The 15,429-nt window shown below is 43.5% G+C and overlaps 1 protein-coding gene across 1 annotated transcript; it reads right to left on the bottom strand.

The window, feature by feature from the left end:
• Positions 1-8,731: 8,731 nt before the first annotated feature.
• Positions 8,732-14,919, bottom strand: tm4sf21b (transmembrane 4 L six family member 21b). The gene is made up of 5 exons (XM_015957779.3): positions 14,606-14,919; positions 10,295-10,360; positions 9,355-9,503; positions 9,073-9,259; positions 8,732-8,965 (listed from the first exon to the last, which is right to left on the bottom strand). Exons 1-5 carry the CDS (start codon positions 14,795-14,797, stop codon positions 8,963-8,965), a joined length of 597 nt encoding a protein of 198 aa, XP_015813265.3. The 5' UTR covers positions 14,798-14,919; the 3' UTR covers positions 8,732-8,962.
• Positions 14,920-15,429: the final 510 nt, after the last annotated feature.

Raw genomic sequence — 15,429 nt, 5'->3', positions numbered from 1 at the left:
GCATTTTTTTTTCAAAAGCCTAATTTATACTTCTCCGTCTGCATCGATACGGAAACACGCAACACCATTACGTGTCAGAAGGAGATCTCTCTGACGCGCTTGCAGAAGGTGACAAGAGACATGCCCAAATTTTTAACTGTCCATCAAAAATGAAGGCCACCACGCTGCTTCCAGTAAACTCATCAACAGCTCCACCTTCGCCCCCTCAAAAAGTAAAAAGATATTTAGAGACACAGAACAGATTGAAGAAAGCATCACGTAAAAAGTCTGAAAATATGAATGTTTCTTTACCTGAGACTGAAGGAGTCCAAAGATATGCAGCAAGCGTTTGTTTTGTGTTGCAACAATTCCCATCTGACGCAGAAGTCCAAAAGTAAAATGTATCCATCAACACATATGCGTCTCTCCCTCGGGGAGCTGACAGAGAAGTAGAAATTTGGCTTAAGTATGGATTCAAAATGATTCAAGACAACAGCTGCGGGGGGCCCCATTCTTTAGTTTGGCTTGGGCCTCCAAACTGCTAAAGCCGCCACTGTTGAAACCTCCAGTGTTTGGCTAGAAGTGCTGCTTCCTGTCTGACATTTGACTACCTACTGGATGGTGTAAATCAGACTCAAACAGCGAATGTTAAACAAATTCTTTAAAGTATACCAAGTTCTCTGAAAGGTTTGTGTTAAAGAACATATGCCAGTTCGTTCCGTCTCTGCCTCTGGACCATCCTGCAGCAGGAATGGAGATTGTTTGGACAGTGGAAGGAGCAGAAACATCAAGACAAATAGTGAGCATGCTGAAGAAGAACATGGTTTTGGACTCTAAGGGGTTCAGTGGGCATTGTTCTAAACGCATTTGGAATAGAGGGAGTGGTTGGCTCCTCAGCAGAACTTCTTAGATCATTAAAGAGTTTAAGTGTGCAAAATCTTTCTACGCGTGCTGCAATTTTTAGTGTAGAGAAAAATGTGGAGAAACTGAAGCTAAAACTAGATTTTAATTTTCTGAACAAAGTGTGTTTTTTGTTTTAATACAAAGTTGAATACATATTCTTCTTCTTGTTGTTATTATTATTATTACTATTATTTATTATTATTACTACAATTACTATTACTATCATTATTATTATTAATATTATTATTATTATTATTTATTTGTGATTTATTTTTTATTATTTTTTTATTATTATTTCATGCTGAACTGAGCAGTGGACTCACAGAAATGCTGATATTCTAGAGACTGTCTATAACATGAATTTAATGTTTGTTTATCTAAAATCCAACCAATGAACAGAGACACAGCGATCTGGGCACAAGCCTGATTAGGAGGACGCTCTGTCTCCAGATTTGGAAGCGAAGCCTCTAATCACTAAACTGGTGGCTGCATTAAGGAGGTTACCAGGACCAGCTGCTCTACTCCTTATGTTCTAATCCATCGGAATACCTGAGCTTCACTTAAAGAGCAAGTCACCCCCAAATAAACTTTTTTTTGCTGATAAACTAAATAAGTCTAATCGTGCTGCAGACACGTGTCGTCAATAATTTGGCACTTCAGTGCATCTTAGTTAAAATTTAAATATTCTGCCTAAAACTGGCAGTGTTGTGCTGTTGTCAGGTAAAAACTCTGCACTGTATTTTAATTTAAATCTGCCACCGCTATTGGCTAAGAAGTATGCTATGATGTAAACTGGTACATTATGATGTCACAATGCTGTCGTGAACCTGAGTGTGTGTGTGTATTTGTCAGCGGCTCTGCCCCCTCGGTCTGCCAGGCAACAGCATTTGTTGCATTTTTCAAACATGAAGTGGGAGTGGAGTTAGACTCTGGTAGGGGTTGACTTGCTCTTTAATTCTGCACAGAGAAAGTGTCTGGTGACTCACAGGCAGAGAGGCACATGAGGGGCGGGACTAGCCAGCTCAAAAATAACCAATCAGAAAAAAGGAGAAAATGCCGACTGTACCGCCGTAGTTTTCTAGCTGTAGCAAAAAAAAAAAAAAAAAGATATGGCTGACAATGGCGCAAACATCTTTTTTTTTTAGAAGAAATGCTTTTAGTGCTTCTACTTGTGGTTTTAAAGACATGTCCAAGTCATTTAGAACAGAAGAAAGAGCCTCAGCGAACTCGCCATGTTCGACAAACTCGGTATTATGGTGTGTGACGTACGCTACTCAGCTCTGATTGGCTCGGTTAGAATTCTCAGGGGGTGGGGTTATTTGAATAGGAGAGCTCCCAGACCCTTTCTCTGTGCAGAATTAAACAGAGGAGGAGTCTGGCAGGCCAGGCTAGTCAGCTCCACCAGGGAGAGACACGTATGCACTGATGGACACAATTTGCCCTCATACCTCTCCGTCTTTGTGTTGCAAAGCAATTCCCCGCCAGGACAACAGAGGGCATGGAGCTGTTCTGTGATATCCGGTCCAAGATATTGTGTTTATATTGTGTTTTTTGTTTTTTAATTTAAGTGACTTTTTAACACGGACAAATTTGTCACTCATTCTCCTCCACCTCTTCATGTGCTCACCACCTCTAAACCCAATTTTGCCGTCATTTCCGTCCACTCATAAAACACTTTCTCCCAATCAAAAATCTTTTCACTGCTCCTGTCACGGGGAAAACATTCATATTTTAGAGTTTCTCCGCAAGGGATTCTTCAAGCTGCTCTGTGTCTGCCGCTAGATATCCTCGGCATTCTTTATGTTTTTGAGGGCGCAATGGCGGCACTGTAGACGACAGCGGCGTCCTGACCAATCACAAGCTTGCGTTCTCCATCTCGATGGATGGATGGATGTTTAGAAAAGAGAGCTCGACTCCGTCTGTCCTTGTGAGCCTGTTGGAGAGCCCTTGAAAGGATGGATAATGGCGTCCTTCAGGCGTGTCTCCGTCCCGGCACAGACGAAGAAGTATAAATCAGGCTTACAAGTGTCTTCACTATAGGAAGAACCGGCTGACCAGGTCCCAGCACCACAGAAATAGGCCCTCTGATCAAGGCTGGTTTATTCAATAGGCATTGTGGGCATGGACCCAGGGGACCACGCCCACTCAGGGCCCAAGTGGGAACTGAGTAGGAGGAGGGAGGGAGAGAAGGAAGGGGAATAACAGAGGTCTAGCAGAAAAACATCCGGGAGACATTCATCATACAGTAACTGATTCAGCTATCGGCACGACACAAACAACACTGAGATGATCATTAAAATACTTTATTTCCCACGTGGAGTTACTCCACCCTTTTTTTCCAAGTCTGTGTGCCTCTCTCACGCTAGCTTCAGCATCTCCTCAAGTATGAAGAGCGCTGATTGTTCATGCACTCCTGAGCTTCTTGCTGACCTGCTCACAACCACAGTATCATTCTCAAAGTGGCGCCAGCAAAAGAAAGTAACTAACACACAATCATTCATTTATGCTCATATTTTCTAGTACTCTGTGTCTTTTTTACGTGTCTGAACCGCTCCGCCTCTCATGACCCGTACTCCGGTGATTTCACCTCTCTGCCGTGGCTGCGGCACTTTGCTATTTAATATTTGCGGTCGGTAGATTGCGTTGAGCGGCATATTAGTTCAAAAGTAGCTTATGAGGTGAAAAAGTTGGAAAGCCGGGAAACTGTTTTTCTAGAGGGTTGAGGGGAGATGCAGGAAGGTGAGAGAGACAGGACGGTAAAATAATCAAATAAAAGACAAAAAATAAAACAAAGTGCTTGAAAAGGAAAAGGTAAGTAGGTTAATTCCACTACACCTGCTTACCTGTTTAAAGCAACAATTTAAGCATGGATTATTTACATATTTGAAACAATTCAGATGATCTTCAAAGCTCAGTCCCACACCCAGGGCCGTTTCAAGGCATTTGGGGGCCCAAGGCAAAAAGGACTCTGCTCCCCCAACCATTGCATTTGCTGACCCTAAAACCCAAATTGGGAACTCTTCTGGTTTCTCTCTTTTGAAACAAATATAATGGCCTCATAGTGTTTCCCCACAAGTGATATAAGGCAACATTAAAGGTGAACACAGACGGAGCTGAGCCTTGTGTAATATGTTATTCGAAATATTGCAATTGTCTTTTCCAGTTTTTATCTAACTTTATTTTGGATTTCCAGCAGATTTTATGGTCCTGTGTCAGTCCAAGAAACTTTATTTCTACAATAAACAAAGCAAACTGAAATTACTATTATTACAGTTAGTAGTATTAGCATTCGTATTATTGATATTTATTTATTTGGTATGTGGAAGGAAAATGTTTTCACATGGCATTTACTTCCCATTTAGTATCTGATGCTTAAGGCATCAGTACCCATGCGGGGGGATGTTGTGGAGTGAGGAGGAGTGGGGTGGGGGCTTTGGGCACTTTCGGCCCAGGGGCCCATTCGGCCCTGCCTCTGATGCTGAGAGCCATTTGTTCATGAACCCATCCTGGTTGGAATGTTATGGGCTGCCTCAGGCCAGCAAAGAAACCAATCACACAGTCGTGTCACAAGTAATTCCTGACATGCAAACACTGGCCAAACAGAAGTAGGGGTTGCAAACTGTATGCATAAAGCCGGGCGTACACTGTGCGACTTTTTCACTTTTTTGAGCCGATTTTCCACTCGTGCGAGAATCCATGAGATCGGGGCGAGTTTTGCGCCGAGCGGTCGTGTAGTGTACAGGGGGTTACGAGAGGCGATCAGCAATCGTGAGGTCGCATGGACTTCTGGTGTGTTTAATATTTTGCTCGTCCCTCGTGAGGGTATCGCACTGTTGAAGCGGCGCTGCGAGCAGCTGCGACCCAAAATGTATCAGAACCGCTCACGGCGCATGCGCAATCCTGCATCAACACCGCTCGCTATTTCCCTAATAACACACGCTGTTCGTTTTTATTTCTACACGTTTTTTTTACTCACAAGGATTGTCAAGAAAGCGTGTTTGTCGTGTTCATGTCAAATTAAACTGATCACAAAACACAGATTTACTTTCTTTATTTCGTTTTCCTCATCCAACCCCCATAAATCCCTGTGTGTCCTCCTGCAGCACTCCCGAAGGACAACAGGCAAGACAAAAAAGTCTGACGTGTTGAGTGAAAACTGCTATTTTTAGCACATTTTTAGGTCCGACGTGTTGCTACCAGACGTACAGTGTGAGCAGTCAGGTCGCATGCGAGAACTGGGTCGTGCAGTGTGAGCACATCACTCGTGAGATCTGCCCTGCGAGGAAGTCGTACAGTTTGAGCTGAAGCTGAACGCTGCGAGTGAAAAAGTCGCACAGTGTACGCCCAAATCAGCCCAGCAGCTACTATTAGGGCGCTTGAGTCTGATTTAGCTAATTCTATTGCAGATGGAAGATCTATGTTTGTCCACTGCAAAGGAATGGATGGCCAGTAATGAGTAATCAGCACATCTATGTTCAACCAGGGACTTGTCTCCTTCTCAGATGTGCTGGACTCAAGACTTCTCAAGACTGCTGGTCAACAGCTGTAGTAACTTCCATTTTTACATGGGCGACGGTGGCACAGGAGTTAAGTGCTCGCCCCCGTAATCGGAAGGTTGCAGGTTCGAGCCCCGCTCAGTCTGTCACTGTTGTTGTGTCTTTGGGCAAGACACTTAACCCCCCTTGCCTGCTGGTGGTGGTCGGAGGGACCGGTGGTACCTGTGCTCAGCAGCCTCGCCTCTGTCAGTGTGCCCCAGGGCAGCAGTGGCTCATTCCCACCAGTGTGGGTGAATGGGTGAATGACTGATTATGTTGTAGAGCGCCATGGGGGGTTCCAGGACTCTAGAAGGCGCTATATCAAATACAGGCCATTTACATTTTACTGCAACTGAGTGTAAAACTTGCTGCTCATTTTAAATGCAACCAGTAAACTGATGAGAGAGAGAGAGGAGAGAGAGAGAGAGAGAGAGAGAGAGAGAGAGAGAGAGAGGTGACACACTGGGTAGATGAGACCCCATCAAACTGGCGAGGCGCAGGCGGAGGGGCAGGAGACGGACACAAGGGACTGGAAGATACTGGCTTGATGAGAGACACATGAAAAACGGGGTGAATCCTGAGGGACAAGGGAAGGCTTAGGCCAGGCATGTCCAAAGTGCAGCCAGGGGGCCATTTGCGGCCCTCTGAGCGATTTTGTGTGGCCCCTATATGTCTCTTCAGGAAGCTGCTGGTATAGGAGGATCTTTGTTGACATCTTTTGTCATCTTTGTTCGAATGTGCGTTTGGCTGGGTGGCAACAAACACAATGTGGCCTGCTATCAATACGCGACTTACACTTTCATGAGAGTTTACGGACAAAATCACCAATATATGAACACTTTACCATATAAAGACAGAAGGAGGTTTAGAGAGAAGCTTAAAATCTGTATTGAAGACAAAATTAAAGTTTATTCCTATTTAACAGAAAGCCCTGGATCCATCACTTATGAAAAGTCAAAAGCTTTCAAACATCTTGAGGTCACAAGGACTTACCATGAACAAAATGAGCCTCACAAACTGTCCGTTGGTGCAGGAATCCAGGCGTTCTTTGGAGAGGGCGACACACAATCATCTCTTTTGTATTTCACAGTCGTTTATGGAGTAAAGTCCAATAAAACGTTTTATCAAGCCTCCCACATAAAGATTTTCACTTTATGGACATTATTCGCAGGGTTTTAACATCTAAGCTGATTCCGGCTCTTCAAAGTTTTCTCAGTCTGCATGGCTTCCAGCTGGATGCTGAGATCCTGTTCACCATGGCTGTGACGCAGCTGCACGGATTCAGGGTGTCATGATTCTCGTGCCGAGGTGAGTGCTCCTCCTCATTAACCACCTTTGAGGTTCTGTTTTCCACAGGTGAGGAGCGGAGGGGGACCAGCTGCGCTGAATAAGTAATTAGGAGCTCAGGTTTAGAAGGAGGATGGAGACACCACTCAAAGCCGGATGATTACTCCAGTTTTGGTAACACCTGCCACTCGTATTTGTTTGACTCCTAGTAGTTTGCCCTCGCATGTTTTGGATTATTGGATTTTGACCATGGACTGTTTTTGGATTCCGACTTTGAACTTGCTCCTGAACCCCTGTCTGTTTGCCCCGTCTAGGATTATCACCACTACCTTCACCTACTCTGCAAAGAACCACGGATCTTCATACCACATCCCATCCTCCTCCACGGTTCCTGCATCTCCCCTCTCTGCTTCCTCACCGCCCGCCCGGCTGGGTCTCCGCACTCGTTCACCTCGGCACACCACTTGCCCCGCAGCTCGCTAAGCGAGGACTCTGAACTATTGCCTCATAGCTTGGAACCCAGCAAATTTCATCAAGTCACTGACTAGTGTCAGTGACTTTACAGTAATCCTCATACTAAGCAAGCATGTAGCGACAGTGGAGAGGAAAACTCCCTTTTAACAGGAAGAAACCTCCAGAGGATCCTGGCTCAGTATAAGCAGCCATCTGCCACGACTCACTGGGGACGGAGAAGACAGAACACACACACACACACACACACACACACACACACACACACACGTTTCTACGGTTACATTGTGATTTCTTAGTAAATATTCTATTTGGTGAGAGAAAAACTTTATTGTATTTATCCTAGTGAATCTATAATTAAACGGGTAAACTAGTAGTAGCACAGTAGTAGGAGGAGAGGGAGAATGATAAAATGGTTAGCAGCAATGTTCAAGACGATGGCCCCCTCCATGAGGCTACCAGAGCTCAGCAGAACATCATTGTAGCTTCTTCTGGGGAGAAAAACACTTAGAGAAAAATAAAGTTAACAGCTGAAATAGCAGGAAATAATACAGTTAAAAAGCAGATTGTAGAAGACAGTAGTAGAAGAAGAAGAAGAAAATATCATTTCTATAGCGCTATATAGTAGAGTGTGGAAAGTGGTCAGTGTGTCCTCCAGCAGTCTAAGCCTATAGCAGCATAACTACATAGATAACTCTGGATAACCTAGCCTTTTAGATGGAGGCATGTTGGAGGCAAATTAATCAGTCCGCTGCTCCTTATTCTAAAACGAAGCTGGCTTGTCCAAAAGTGATTGAGCGTACCTCAAGCAGCTCCGTTTGTGCTGTGGGTGAAGAAAAGGCTTCCTCTGCATCACTCTCACATACAGCATCTCCTCGTGTAAAGTGCACAGACTGGTTGAAAGATGCACAGTGACTCCATCTGCAGCAAGATGATGGTGTAGGTCTGTGGGTTGACTCTGTTCTCACCATTCTTCACCTCTGTTCATCTGAGTTTTTTCTTGGTCCTCCACTTGGAGCCTTAACTTGAACTGTGCCTGTGGGCTTCCATTTCCTCAGAATGATCCTAACTGTGAAAACAGACGGCTGAAATCTCTGAGATTTCTGTATCCTTCCCCTAAACCATGATGGTGAACTATCTTTTTTTTTTTCAGCTCACGTGAGAGTTATTTTGAGGCCTCCATGTTGCTGCTTTTCAGAGAATATTCAAAGAGAAGGGAAACTTACAATTGGCCCCTTAAATACTCAACAGATTCATCAGAACCAATTCACAAGTTAAACAATTGGTTCTGACTGGTTCTACTAAATAGTTCTTTGGCTGGAAACATGCCTGAACCAGCAGATGTCTATACCACTCGCAGGCGTAGCTGACTGATCTGGTCGTTATGGGGAGACATCAGAAATGAAATCATCATTACGTTTGTTTGATTTGATTGTTTTTCTTTGAGAAAAGGTAGAACTCTGAGGACCTGTTGGACTTGTTGGACCTGAATCTAAATTCATGTCCATGAACAGCTGATCAGGCGTCCATCAGAAATAAAAATCCATCACAGGATGTCAATTGATCAAAGTTTATTACAAAATATTTAAACAACTTTACATCATATAACTCATCATGAAATGGTTCCAGGTGCACATCACCAGTCATCGCAGTCTGATGGGAAAGCTTTTCTGTCCCATTGTGGAACTTGACGAAGGTGATGGTGTAGATAACAGCTGATGATGGACCTGTTGGATATCCTTTAGCTCTCAGTCGGAGATCCTGGTGTGGTGGAGGTCTGGTTTCACTCACTGGTCAGAAAGAAAACAGCAGCTGTCAGTTTGGAAAACCAGTTCACTGGACCATATGGGCTGCAGAACAGGCTCTACAGCAGACCTCTAGTCAGCTCTTTGCTCACCTCCTTCCCAGAGCAGGTGCCACAGAGGCAGCCAAACAGCCCGTTGACCATTTGGATGGCACAGAGGATGAGCTCCAGGGAGGCCGCCACCAGCAGCGTGGAGAACAGCCCCACATTGAACTCAATCACATTTTCAGGGATCTTACACAAACTCCACAAGCTTTTGTCACTCAGGTAGCTCCCAGAACTACGAAGCATTTTCCAAAGAACAATCATTAGGTAAATAGTTACAAATACACATCAGTTTTATAGGCTTTTGATACATCAAATAAAAACACACACCTGTTGGCAAAGGGTCTTCCCCAATGGTTCTCAGGGTACTCTTTACTCGAGGAGCACACGGGCCCGTTGGCCAAACCCACAGAAGCTACACTCAAGCTGAAAATAGCCCCCAACACACCAGCGGCTGCAAACCCAATGGACAGGAACATCTGTAGGGGGAAACACCACATGTTCTTCATCAGCTAGTCAGACCAGTCAGAGGAAAAGCCAAAGAGCAGGTCCCAACAAAACTCTAAAGGCCGAGCTGATGTTGAACCAGGAACTGAGAGTTGAAACCATGATCTGTCCTGGGTCCAGACTAGGATCATCGAGTCCTGGATGACTGAGAGGAGGGTTTATTTCCATGCTGCTATAACCCAGTAAAAAATTATTCTTTTCCTACTTCAGCTACATATTTAAAGGGATGCCAGGCAGTTTTGCTTGCTTTTACCACCCTCTAGTGTTCCTTAGTGAAACCAGAAGTGACAATTATCTCCATACTGTGAGTTTGCCTTTTTAACACCTTAGTCTAACAGCTGAAATGTCTCCCCAGCCTTCCTTAGTGTCTACAGGAGTGATTCATCACTAAATCACACAAATCAGCTGTAATCATGATCTAAAACACGTAGGAAACCTGCTGGAACCAGACTGCATCTCCTGGCATGTAAGCTCCACATTTAGCAGACTAAAGTGGAGCCTAAGGACCAGATCTGCACTCTGAAGTTGCAAGTTCAATTTTTCTGGCCAACGAGGGCGGCGGGGGGTCGGAGTGACATTTCATTAACGGGTCGTTTTAGCACACACTGGCTCAAGAGAAGGATTTAAAAATATGAAAATGTTGCATATTATGCCTCTAAAAACAAACAGCATTAGCATTATAAACAGAAAAGAGAAAATCACCACCAAGCATCAGGTTATTAAATATCTTTAGCTGGTCAGCAACCCTGCAGGACACACTCACCCCACAGCGGTTAGCACAGCAGTTCTTGGCACTTGTCAGGTGGATGTGAATGGCAGGAATAAGGACCTACACGAAAACACACAAGATGTTTAAGATGGAGAAAAATGTGCAAAAGGTAAAACTAACAAACACAACTGTTACGGCTGGAGCCTTTTTGTGTTGTGTTTTCATTTTCTGTGCATTTTTTGTGTTCTCATTAATGCTGCATCTGAGGAGCATGCCTGCAGACTATGGCCTGTTTGCTCACCCTTGCTCCTCCCTGCACCAGCTGAGCTGGGTTTTCATCAGCCGCAGATTGCTTAAAGGACCTGCTGGAGCTCCTCACCAATGGGGACAATAGTGCAGAGCTGCCTTTCCTCTGGTCTGTTGTCTCCCACTTAGGGTTTTGATATTGATTATTGAAAAGAAATAAGCTTTAGGGGTAATCTGTTAGCTTTTTGAGATTTGTTATGTTACATTTTAGTGCTTGAGCCTGTTTTGGTTAAATGGGTTGTTTCACGGTGGTTTCTTTTCTAGAGTAAGACAAAAACAAAAGGAGAAAAGTAAATAAAACCTTTGTTAATTTTCCTTTGTGTCATGTGTCCTCCATGTTACCCCAGGCCCCCTAGACACCTGGGTTGTAACATAAGGGGGCTCGTCCGGGATTTGAAACCGGGACCTCTCGCTCTGATTTACTGACAATCCATCAGAAGGAACATAGACCATCACTCTATCATATATATATATATATATATATATATATATATATATATATATATATATATATATATATATACAGTGGGGCAAAAAAGTATTAAGTCAGTCACCGATTGTGCATGTTTTCCCACTTAAAATGATGACAGAGGTCAGTAACTTTCATCATAGGTACACTTCAACTGTGAGAGACAGAATGTGAAAAAAAATCCATGAATTCACATGGCAGGATTTTTAAAGAATTTATTTGTTAATCAGGGTGGAAAATAAGTATTTGGTCAATAACAAAACTTCAACTCAATACTTTGTAACATAACCTTTGTTGGCAATAACAGAGGTCAAACGATTACTATAGGTCTTTACCAGGTTTGCACACACAGTAGCTGGTATTTTGGCCCATTCCTCCATGCAGATCTTCTCGAGAGCAGTGATGTTTTGGGGCTGTCGCCGAGCAACACAGACTTTCAACTCCCTCCACAGATTTTCTATGGGGTTGAGGTCTGGAGACTGGCTAGGCCACTCCAGGACTTTCAAATGCTTCTTATGGAGCCGCTCCTTTGTTGCCCAGGCGGTGTGTTTGGGATCAATGTCGTGTTGGAAGACCCAGCCACGTTTCATCTTCAAAGCTCTCACTAATGGAAGGAGGTTTTGGCTCAGAATCTCACGATACATGGCCCCATTCATTCTGTCCTTAACACGGATCAGTCGTCCTGTCCCCTTAGCAGAAAAACAGCCCCAAAGCATGATGTTCCCACCCCCATGCTTCACAGGGATGCAACTCAGTATTCTTCTTCCTCCAAACACGACGAGTTGAGTTTATACCAAAAAGTTCTACTTTGGTTTCATCTGACCACATGACATTCTCCCAATCCTCTGCTGTATCATCCATGTGCTCTCTGGCAAACTTCAGACGGGCCTGGACATGCACTGGCTTCAGCAGCGGAACACGTCTGGCACTGCAGGATTTGATTCCCTGCCGTTGTAGTGTGTTACTGATGGTGACCTTTGTTACTGTGGTCCCAGCTCTCTGCAGGTCATTCACCAGGTCCCCCCGTGTGGTTCTGGGATTCTTGCTCACCGTTCTCATGATCATTTTGACCCCACGGGATGAGATCTTGTGTGGAGCCCCAGATTGAGGAAGATTATCAGTGGTCTTGTATGTCTTCCATTTTCTGATAATTGCTCCCACAGTTTATTTTTTCACACCAAGCTGCTTGCCTATTGTAGATTCACTCTTCCCAGTCTGGTGCAGGTCTACAATTCTTTTCCTGGTGTCCTTTGAAAGCTCTTTGGTCTTGGCCATAGTGGAGTTTGGAGTCTGACTGTTTGAGGCTGTGGACAGGTGTCTTTTATACAGATAATGTGTTCAAACAGGTGCCATTAATACAGGTAACGAGTGGAGGACAGAAAAGCTTCTTAAAGAAGACGTTACAGGTCTGTGAGAGCCAGAGATTTTCCTTGTTTGAAGTGACCAAATACTTATTTTCCACCCTGATTTACAAATAAATTCTTTAAAAATCCTGCCGTGTGAATTCATGGATTTTTTTTCATATTCTGTCTCTCATAGTTGAAGTGTACCTATGATGTAAATTACTGACCTCTGTCATCATTCTAAGTGGGAGAACTTGCGCAATCGGTAGCTGACTAAATACTTTTTTGCCCCACTGTGTATATATATATATATATATATATATATATATATATATATATATATGTATATGTATATATATATATATATATATATATATATATATATATATATATATATATATAGTCTGACTGAACTCACAGGAAAATTATGTACAGAAAAAAATGAATATGAACCAAAAAATTGTGGATGCCATGGAAGTAACCACAGCACAGACACAGAATTCCATGAAACTACTTAGGTGGACGTTGTTGAGGACCTGTTAGGATCATCTGCATCAACAACATAAACAAGGAGCTGAGTAGAGGGAGGAGCCTTGGTGGTCTCATTAGTAATTACAAAGGCCCTATGTTTGTTTCAGATCACACCTTATACGCCTCCTACTCCCAACCCAAGATTCAGAACTGATCAGTGAAAATACATAGAGTAGTCCATGAAAATAACCAAAAAACTCCACATGAAAATCCAGATAATTCGATGCACTACCTGTTAACTAGGGCTAGACTTCAGCTTAGACTAGAAGTTAGGCAGTCATGCCTGTGCTGTAAACTCTATTTTTCCGAACAGAGGCTGTTCATGAAGCTGGCTGGTTAGGTAGGACTCATTAGAAGTTTTACAGAGAAACTCTGCAGACTAGAACTGGTTCCATCATGCTACGCACAGGACCACCTCCACCATCAGGACATCCAACATGGCTGTCCTGCTTAACAAGAGGCATTAGTCACATGATCAGTTCTTCACATATAGTCAGTCATAGAGCTGAAACGTCTCTTTGAACAAATGCTGATGCAGCATTAGCCAGAGCAAAGTGCAGAATAAGGCGGAGCAAACAGCGCCTAGCCTGGCCCAACCAGATCCAAGGAGGTCCTAGAATTAGAATCCCAGCTCCAACATTCCACGTTAACTGGGACTAGGTCAATGTACTGACTGATATTTATTATTATTTCACAAATCATCGACATTCATAAACATCTGAGTGATAAAACCCCAAAATGGGGTGAGGTGTTAGGCCACCTGTTCTCTGGGCTGCAGCTGCTAGAAAGCAGAACCACTGATAATGAACAAAGAACCTGTTCATCTAGACTGTTAGCTGGGACAATCGGTAACTTTACACAACATGTTTGCTTTTAATCACACACTCTCATAAAAATATAATACAATTCAGTCTCCAGTTCCTCCTGAATCACCCCAGCTTCTGGAGAAGGTTTCAGGCCTCTTCCAGACAGATTCCACAGATGGGTTCTAGATGCCAGCGGAGTTTTTGTGTGTTCTAAGAGAACATTTGATTAAAAAAATGGATGAAAAACTAAAAGGAACATTTTGAACCCACCCTGAAAATGTCATAATGTGAAGCCAGCGCCAGTGAGGTCACACACTGGGCAGTTCCACTGAATGCAGAGCAAACAGGTTTGCAAACACCTTGAAGGAGCGGTTTTATTGTCTCCAACCTAAAGTTCCACTCAAATCCCATGAAAGGACTTTGGTGTCCAGAAGGTCAAAGTCCCATCATACATGAAGGGAGTCGTGGACTTGTAGATTTGTTCGGATCAATAAGGTTAGGATCTGTTATCTCTGAAGATAAATCTCTAATCAGCACACTCAAAGTGAAAGCTTGAGTCCTGGTGGACTGAGCCAGAACCTCATCTCTACCTCCTCCTGCAGCCATGGACGTGTTGTGTCTAACACAGAGGACAGGACGTACAGCAACTGTGGTCTGAACTGGTCTACTCACCATGGACGTAATTTTTTTCCAAAGTTAAGTTTTGACCCCTGCACTTTTTACCATCCGAAAACAATATTACGCTATATTTAATTGACACTGGTTGAGCTCTAGGACCAAGCGGAAAACAACAGTTTGTGTTGAAGCCTGTTTCCCATTAGAGCATACTGTAAAGACCCCCCCCCCCCCCACACACACACACACACACACACACACATTCTAAAGTGAAAATTACGTCCATGCTACTCACCATGATTCCTCCTCCAATCAAGCCTCCCATGTATTTGACTTCATCCGTGATCCGTGCATTCCCTTTCTTGTCCGCCTTGGCAAACTGCGTGTCAAAGGCCGGGAAGAACAGCATGATGTTGCAGATGACTGACACCAGAGCCAGGACGTACAGAGGGATGGCAATGAATTTGGAGCACGCGCCGGTACACATGTTGTCAGCAGGTGGATGGATGAATACGCTGTTAAACTATTTAAAACTTCTTGGAGAAGCGCTGGCAGTCAAACGGTTTCTCTCAGTCTCAGCTTCATTCATCAACGACAGCGACAGGAAACGGAACACGTGTTTAAATAGTGTAAATAAATCTTGTCAGAGGGCGGGGGGGGGGTTCAGGGCGGAGCAGGAGATAAGGAGTTATTACTTATTTATCAGTTATGATCTAACTGCGTCGGGTGTTTATGGACGAAGATGTGTTCGATCAAGATGTTCAAATCAAAACGTTTACCAGCTTTAACCCTTTCATGCACAATGGCCACTGCAGTGGAAAGGAATTCAAAATTGTTATTATTATTTATTTTTTGCTATTAAGCACAGCTGTTGAAGACTTTATTGGCCCTCCATTTGGACTTCAGTAAGTCAAGCCAACATATTTCATGTTCAGAATGCACGCTGTCCACTGAGGTGGACGTGTAATAACTTATTTGAAAATTAATAAATGTTACAAAAAATATTTGTTGAAATTTGTTTCAACCACACCTGAAGATGAATGAAAAAAAAGTTTTAAAAAATCATGGTTGAAGATTTCATCATTCAGGCATCAAAGAGTTAAAAACATCCAAGGTTCA

The sequence above is a fragment of the Nothobranchius furzeri genome, chromosome 3 (assembly GCF_043380555.1).
Source record: "Nothobranchius furzeri strain GRZ-AD chromosome 3, NfurGRZ-RIMD1, whole genome shotgun sequence".
NCBI lineage: Eukaryota > Metazoa > Chordata > Actinopteri > Cyprinodontiformes > Nothobranchiidae > Nothobranchius > Nothobranchius furzeri.
Note: the sequence above shows the minus strand (reverse complement) of the source record. Positions and strands in the feature narration are given on the sequence as shown.

Excerpts from the sequence above, each read along its gene's own strand:
- tm4sf21b (XM_015957779.3), bottom strand. The coding sequence starts at position 14,797 with ATGTGTACCGGCGCGTGCTCCAAATTCATTGCCATCCCTCTGTACGTC. Across the intron at positions 10,361-14,605 it reads TGATTGGAGGAGGAATCATG|GTCCTTATTCCTGCCATTCA; the intron begins GTGAGTAGCATG and ends GTTTTCGTGTAG. Across the intron at positions 9,504-10,294 it reads GCTGTGCTAACCGCTGTGGG|ATGTTCCTGTCCATTGGGTT; the intron begins GTGAGTGTGTCC and ends TTCCCCCTACAG.